The sequence below is a fragment of the Cloeon dipterum genome, chromosome 1 (genome assembly GCF_949628265.1).
Source record: "Cloeon dipterum chromosome 1, ieCloDipt1.1, whole genome shotgun sequence".
NCBI classification, from domain to species: Eukaryota; Metazoa; Arthropoda; class Insecta; order Ephemeroptera; family Baetidae; genus Cloeon; species Cloeon dipterum.
In genome coordinates, this window is record NC_088786.1 from 43,186,957 (window position 1) to 43,195,176 (window position 8,220).

At 45.8% G+C, this 8,220-nt stretch overlaps 1 protein-coding gene across 1 annotated transcript; it reads left to right on the forward strand.

The window, feature by feature from the left end:
* Window positions 1-3,944: 3,944 nt before the first annotated feature.
* LOC135934071 (uncharacterized) lies at window positions 3,945-7,995 on the forward strand. Its single transcript, XM_065475582.1, has 5 exons — window positions 3,945-4,307; window positions 4,497-4,808; window positions 5,363-5,492; window positions 6,165-7,071; window positions 7,743-7,995. The coding sequence occupies exon 4, from the start codon at window positions 6,592-6,594 to the stop codon at window positions 7,015-7,017; it is 426 nt and encodes a 141-aa protein (XP_065331654.1). The 5' UTR covers window positions 3,945-4,307; window positions 4,497-4,808; window positions 5,363-5,492; window positions 6,165-6,591; the 3' UTR covers window positions 7,018-7,071; window positions 7,743-7,995.
* Window positions 7,996-8,220: the final 225 nt, after the last annotated feature.

An 8,220-nucleotide genomic window follows, 5' to 3' on the forward strand; every position in this document is an offset into this window, starting at 1 on the left:
CCAGCTTTCGGAAAATTGCCATAAATATTATGCCCCTTCGCCAAGGGTTAAAAAAATTCCTCGTCTGTCTTTTTCAACTATTTTAGCAATTCCTCGTGGTTGATCCAGTTTAAATTCCAAATGGGTGGTAAAAATCGTTTATATTTTTATATATTGCTTCGCAGAGCATATCACACAGTTTTGACAGTCAAAGTTACGTTTAAAATTGAATATTTTTAATATTATCCTTCCGTATGACTTTGGTTTTAAATTTTCTACCAGGCCACATTGGCGCGGAGACAAAATACATATATTGTGTTAGTATAATCCAAAATGTATTTTGAGCCAGTATTTCTGGTTTACAGGTGCGTTTGGGACTCAAAGACTAAATTTCCTAATAGAAAAGCTCCGTTTTTTCGTTCCAGTTTTAATTTTTTTGGGCTGTGAACTCTAGAAAAGGCGAATATTTTTACTTTTAGCTTCCAAATCACCACGGAATCATCAAACAAAGCATTAATAATTCAGTTTTAAACTATTTGAACCATATAAAGTCGTTTTTTATACATTATTTATAAAGAGAATAAAATCGGATTTTTATTAATAGAGCTGAATCGAGATTATATATTTTATTAATTTCGGCGGCGCAGGGGTCAACTAGCTGGACTGTGTAGCCGCGCGCCCGGTAATAAATTCAGGGCTCTTTTTTCTCGATTTTGTTTGCTGATAAGCGCGCAGCACTCACGTGAACTCATATTTCAGCGATTCCTCTTCTCAGCTCTCGGCTCTGAGCAGCGTCGTTAAACGACGAGATAAATGGCAGTTTAATGCCCGGATCGGGTTTGTCCGAAATTAATTTGAAACACAACATATCGGATTTCCTCTGCAATTGCTGCGCGCCGGTCGAGAAATTACAATTTATTCTAACTTAAATTTCGATAGCGCGACTCATTGCCCGCCAGGAAAATGTACTTACTTTTCGCAATTTTTATTTATTTTCGCCTGGCAACCGGCAAGGGCGTCTCTGCAGTGCGACCTTTGGCCGGCGTCGCGTTAGGTTTAGGTGTGTCGGCGTCGGCTTGTTGAATGCGAGCCGAGAGAAACGAAATAATTTGTTCATAAATCTGCGCGGCGGTGCTCTCGAGGTGAAAGATCACGATGAAAACGGTCATTTTGTCGGCGAATTAATATCCGAACGCCATTTTTCATCTGTCACTGCGCAGCACACACACACAGAAACATTATCGAGAGTGCCGACGACTCTCGCTGAGAATGTGTGCGAAAGCCAACTGAGCGAGCCGATAAATTTGTTTCGAATAAATTTGCTCGCCGAGAAAACAAACCCCGTTATCGCACGCGCGCGTCTCGCCCTTGCGCGCAAAAAGGAAATGAAACAGCACAAAGCATGGCACACAGAAAAGCATCTTGCTCGCCTATGCCTGCGCGCTGACAACTTTGAATTAAATTTTGGATGCGTTAGACATTCGCACCACCCACTTGATTCTTTTGGACGCTGTTGAACATATTCTGGAAGCGTTCTTCTTTGTGAAGTCACCGCTGGTAGTTTTTAATTTAATTTCCTCGGTGAATGTCGTGCGTACAAATTAAAAGGGAATAAGCTTTAAACTCGGATTTAGTTAATGTAAAATCGTGTAATTTTCACTCGCTTTGTCCAGCCTATTTAAATAATTCAAACCGGTCCTATCTTGAAATATCTTGCAGGATATTGTAAAATGGGTTTTAAAAAATTCTCCAACAATCACAGTCTCAACACACGAGGATGGTACATAATTGGAGAAGGAAAAAAGACGTTACGCAATGCAAAGATTTGCGTTTATAGCAAGTTCCGAGCACATAATTTTTTACTGTGGTAAAAGCTATAGTTGTTTGTTGGTTGTTGTTGCAGTGCCCGAGGAGAAAGACGCCCTGTTGAGTGGCAAGCTGTCCCGACCGCCCGGCCTGCTGTATACCGAGTCCATCCCACGCACCACACCCATCCAGAAGCAAACCACCCTCCATGCGGAGTGAGTAGCAAATTCCAATAATTTATGTGCAGCACATTCTCGGCTCGAACGTATTTCGTCAAGATCGTTTCTATTTTGCTTAAAATTCCGAATTTGATATTTTTTTTTAAATTTAATAATTTTATTGTTGAAATTCCATATAGCACGTATGTTAGATCGTTTTATTTCGGTCATATCGACGTCATAATTTCGTGTCGCGAATTCTTTCAATTGCTTTCTTCTTGTTAAATGCCGGTGAGCATGAATAAATCGTAAGAGTTGCGGTGAAAGAAATCCACCTCTTACTCTAAAAATGGCTAATCACGGTCTCGAGCATGACTTTCCCGCTTTCCGAGAATACAAAAAAAGGGCGGTTTAATTGAGAGATATTATTCCACCTTTCGGCCGCATATTTATTTGTTTTTACGACGCGTGGGCCGCGGGCGGCGGACACACGATTTCTGCCCAAACTAGCGCGCGCCTCCTCCCTGCCTTCAATTAACACGAGTGCGCGGCGTTTCTTTTATTACCGGCAGGACACGCGTTTTTATTGCCGTGCAGCCGCCTACGTTACGTCATAATAACACACGCGCGAATTATTATGTTCCACTCGGCAGATACGGATAAATTTCCTGTCATTCGTGCGTCTGGTGCGTCTCAACTCATTAATTTCGCCATTATACGAAAAATAAAACTTTTAAATCTTGCCGCGCTGTTTGCCGTTAGGGCAGGCGATCGGGAGCGAAATTAGCGGCGCCAGCGGCAGTTGCATGAAGCTAGATTTGCGATGCCTGAGGCCAGTCGCCATTTTAGCAGCTGTGCTGAGAATTGTTTTTGGTCTGCGGCCGTGCCGTGATCGAGGATTAAAAGGCCTGCGAGGTGGCCGGCGACCAACAGGCGGCCACCGAGGGCCGTGGCAGGCCACGGATGGCGTGCGGGACAAGTCGAAGGGCTTGGAGGCGGTTTGGGACTCGCTCAGCCAGATTCTGATTCCCAGGGTGCGAGGCCGACATTTCCCAAGTGCATCATCACGCGGGCTTGCAAGGATATCCGCAAATTGAAGCAGCAGTAGCCTCCGCCAGCTGCACATGCAGGTGCAACCTCCGACCCTGCGGCTGCTGCCCGTCGCTGAGAGCGATTCTTTCGTTTGGATGTCCAGCACAACATACCCATGCCCGCCAGCTGCACGAGAGGCTCTATTTTGGCGACAGATGTTTACTGCCTGGCCCTTCGAGTTGCTTCGGCTTCAAGGTAGGAAATTGGAACTAATAACGAGCTTGATGTGTGTTAATTTACCCTCGGCAAGCTCTATTTTCGTGATTTCTCCGCTCACCCGATGGCCGGTTAATTTTTCAGTCCGCTCACTGGCAGCAACAAATTTTACGCATAATCAGTTGCATCAGTTTTGATAGATTTCGATCCAGTAACTCAATTGGCCAGTTTTTATTTGTCTGTGTTAATGTTTAGTACACCAAACATTTCAATGATCATTAATCGGGTCCTTATATCAAGCTAAAAGGGAAATATTTCGGTTCCTTGCTTATTGTTGCCGTTGGTGGACGGTGTTCGGCAAAGGTTTTTGGCCCGGAAATTGTCTCAAACCGACGGCTGTGCTTCTCCGAGTGAAGAAACTGTTCTTTTTTTGTTAATCCCGTTTTAAAAGCTTAAATTATGAGTTAAAAACCTCCGCGAATTTTTGTTTTTTTTTTTCAAATGAAATATTTCCATCGCTGATTCTTTGCATTGATTTTACACGATACTCTAGACGTTTTAAACAAATATTTCCCTCGCATAGACTTATTTAATAGATTGATATGCTCCCATTTAAATGTGGCTTTTTTCTTCTCAGTTTTGATTTTGAATATTTAATTTTCTTCGTTTTTTGCTGCAAACAACTTCGTCTGTTAATAATTAAAATTGTTTCCGTTCAGGTGCTGAACGCTGAGGAGACGGACGTTGCTTAGCTCGAGTTCGACGTTGAGTATTACGTATACGCGCGATAGTCTATCGCCAACGTCGTCCGTGTCTCTCGACTTAGTCGGCCAACTGCTCGGAACACTGGGCTGCATCTTTGGCGCTTGCGGCCGTGACGTTGGCCTTTTTGGCAGTGCTGCCGTCCAATTCTCATCCGCTGGGGCGATTGACGGCAACCCCTTCAGCAGCGGGAACGACGGGAACGTGCATCCTTCGCGCGATCTCATCCTGAATAGCCTTCGGCAGCACGCGCAACGCGTCAATGTCAAGCTGGTTTCCAGCCTGGCCGACGCCGTGAAGAAGACGGAGCCGCCCAGCATCCAGGTTACGCCACGCAACCAGGGTCCCATCCAGGTGAGACACTGTTCTATACAGTATTATTCTCAATATTTTATTTATTTCAAAAAAATCGCAGAACTAAACAGTATGTGTTGCACTCAGTTGAAATCGACTAATTTATTGGTTGACAGACGCTTTAAAAGACTCGGGAGCTGCGCTCCAACTCTGTTATTTTCATTGCCATTGTGTCTTTCATGTCAACAGAAAGTCAGACGCGATTGAGTCTCTGTCCAAGAGCGTGAAGCAGTTTGCAAACAAGGCTCTAAACTGTGGTGACGCGGAGAGCAAGTTGGCCGTTCCCGAACCGACGCTAAGCCTAGCTAAAAAGCTGGCCAAGCCTTCGGTCGCCGAGAGGAACTCGTTCGGTGACTCCGCGCTGGCCGACCTCACTCTATAGTCAGACCAGCGTTGGCGTTCGCTCCTTGAGCGCGTTTCCTTGTCCTCTTTCGAGAAGCAGATCTCCGAGCTGACCAATGCCAAGTCAGCCACTTTCTCAAATCACCGTCAGACTCGCAGGTAAGGCCAAAAATTTCCTTAAAACAATTTTTGCATCACAAACAGGAATATAGATTGTTAAATTTTCCCACATCACTTTGTTGATCATCTCGGCGCCGCACATGCGCGGCAAACTGCTCTAATTTCGCGGTGTTTTAAATATTGGGAGTGTCAATTAATCGCACTGTGGGAGTGTAATATCGCGCGTGGCAGGAAAAGGCCGCAAATAATTTGATATATTCTAAAAAAACACCAACAGTTATAGTTTATAAAGAAGTGAAAATTCAACACATTTTACTTATAAACAGTTTTTGAATGAGTTTGCTGCTGTCGCTAGCAGTAAAAAAATTCCATTTGCTAATTTGAAGTATTATTTTACTCGTTTTTATTCTGTGGTTAAATATGGAGCTGGTGAATGCGTGTGTGCGCACACACGTCGCCATGCCAAACGCAGAGCTTTGTGTTTAGAAAGGAGGCGGAGTCAAGGGCCAATAATTTTTATTGTGCTGGCGCTAATGCGCATGCGTGTTGTCGTTAGTTAGCAACTTAGCAGCTGGCACTGTTATTGTTGACAGGCATGGCTCTGGCAGAGACTGGAGGATGTGTGCTCTGTTGGCCTGCGGTCATAATTTAGTTGCCCGGGAACCGGCCAACGACCATTAGGTGACTGTCGAGGACCACGGCTGACTCGCGGCCACACACAGGGTGAGTACAATTTATAATGCATTATTTAATATTTTGGGGGCAACACAATTATACACGTCATCGTTAAAATTTTGCAAGCCACTATGCAATTATTTGCATCTTGATAACGTAAAATTTTGCATTCATAAAACAAAAGAATTCCAACTTTATTTTTTGCAAGAAATGACCATTGATCAAATCAATTTTGAAAAATTTTGAGTCTGTTTAGCGATGCGAAATTTTACCGCACAATTCCAAGACGAATTCGAACTTTTAAGTCTTACCGCGCAATTTGCTATTAGAGTAGATGATTGGTAGCGATGCCAGCGGCAGTATTATGAAAAACGTGGTGGACGGTGTGTCGCTTGCGTTGCTTGTCGCTTGTTTTTTTTTGAGGCCACATTCCATGCCGAAACGCTCAAAAATCTGATTATCGGGAACTGAAACTAGGTTACACATCATTCGTTGAATGGAATGGACGATAAAAAAATCTGACTGCGTTAATTATTGATTAGAATTTAATCTAACTGTTTCTCCAAAGGATTATTCGTGAATTTTTTGGAAATACGGGGCACCATTTGAATTTTTATTTCAAAAATTTCCAGCTAGTTGCAGTAGAAATCTTAAAAAACATGTAATCTAGCAAAAAAACGCACGTCGAATTTCAATTTGGTACGCTATAAATGTTTATAGAAGCAGTGAGTGTGAGCAAAGAGCTGGCGCGGTGGAGCACGGAGAGAGGCCGAACGTCGAGCAAACCTTCGCGACGCGACCTCGACTCCGCCAGCAAGTACCAATGCCTCGAGCAAGCCTCCAAGCAAGACATGCAGCAGCTGGCCAAGCAGGTCGAAGAAGCGGAGGTGCAGTGCCGTGCGCGGACGCAGCAGGTGCAGCAGCTTGAAGCGACGCGCGCCTCCGATAGCGACGAGCTCTGCCAGCCGGCACTCTGTTCTCGCCTGACCTGGGCATAGAGAGCGACACCGGCCGCGGCGACGAGCGCAGCCGACTCAATCAGGAGAACTGGCAGCTCAAGCAGAAGCTTACCAAGAGCCAATCCATCTTGGAACGCTGCTTTGAGGCGCTCTACAAGAACCGCGACCGGCTGCGCGTATAGGCCTCCATGGAGAAGAAGCTGTTGCGCACGGACGAGGTGCTTCTCAAGGCCTCGCACAACCTCAAGCTGCTGCCCAAGTCGCCCCGAATTGCTGTCGTTAAGGTGCTGGACTATGAGAGGACAATGCCTAGCTTGAGTCCGCCGCTGAGGAATAAACCATCGCCGACGTCGTCCGTGTCTTCAACTTCGCCGGCCAACTGCTCGGAGCCCTCATCTGCATCCTCAGCGCTTGCGGCCGCGACGTCGGCCTTTTTGGCGTCGCTGACGTCCACTCCGAGAAGAAGAAGGAGGCGGAGCCAAGCACAGTATGCACAAGTGCGCATGCGTGATTGGCAGCTGGCGTTGGCAGACCCAGACCCAGACTCCTGTCGTCCAGTCTGGCAGCGACAGCGACTGAAGGATGACGTGCGCGGTGATGTTCAACAGCCGTGATTGAGGGGCCAAGCGGCCACTAGGCGACTATCGAGGACCATGGCCACATTTCGGGTGAGTACACTACATTACTCTATATTTTGGGGGCCAAGATTTTCTTTGCGCTTTCGTTAAATTCTCGCTCGCCACGATATAATAATATTGCGTCTTGATTTCGGAAAAATTGCGTATAATCTCAACAAACACGAATTTTTTTATGCTAGAAATGGGCAACAATAGTTTTATCATTGAGTTTTTTTGATTTGATTTGAAGCTCGGGCGCATCCCTCTTCTTAAACGGATAATTTTCCTGTCATTCGTGCGTCTCAACTTATTAATTTCGCCATTGTACGAAAAATGCACAAACTAGCGCGCGCGTCTCCTCCCTGCCTCGCTTCAATTAACACGAGTGCGCGGCGTTTCTTTTATTACCTGCGGGACACGCGTTTTTATTGCCGTGCAGCCGCCTACGTGACGTCATAATAACACACGCGCGAATTATTATGTTCCACTCGGCAGATACGGATAAATTTCCAGTCATTCATGCATCTGGTGCGTCTCAACTCATTAATTTCGCCATTATACGAAATGCAACTTTTAAATCTTGCCGCGCTATTTGCTGTTAGAGCAGGCGACCGGGAGCGAAATTAGCGGCGCCAGCGGCAGTTGCATGAAGCTAGATTTGCGAGGCCTGTGGTAAGTCGCCATTTTGGCAGCTGTGTTGAGAATTGTTTCTCGGTCTGCAGCCGTGCCGTGAACGAGGATTAAGAGGCCTGCGAGGTGGCCGGCGACCACCAGGCGGCCATGGAGGGCCGTGGCCGGCCATGGACGGCGTGCGGGACAAGTCAGAGGGCCCCGCTCAGCCAGATTCTGATTCCCAGTTTGCGAGGCCGACTTTTCCCGAGTGCATCGTCACGCGGGCTTGCAAGGATATCCGCAAATTGGAGCAGCAGCAGCCTCCGCCAGCAGCAAAGGTCCTGCCTCCGACCCTGGCTTACCCGCGGCCATATACCAGGTGAGTAGAATTTATTCTGCATTTTTTCATATTTTTGGGGCACAGTATTTATATACACGTCATTGTTGAAATTTTGCGAGCCATTATACAAGAATTTGTATCTTGATACCGGAAAATTGCGCAATTTTCAATAAAAATACGAATTTCAACTTTCTTTTTTGCAAGAATTGGGCAATGATCGATTCAATTTTGAAAATTTGAGTGTTTAG

What these genes read in the sequence shown, in the direction of transcription:
- LOC135934071 (XM_065475582.1), top strand. Translation starts at nt 6,592, where the DNA reads ATGGAGAAGAAGCTGTTGCGCACGGACGAGGTGCTTCTCAAGGCCTCG.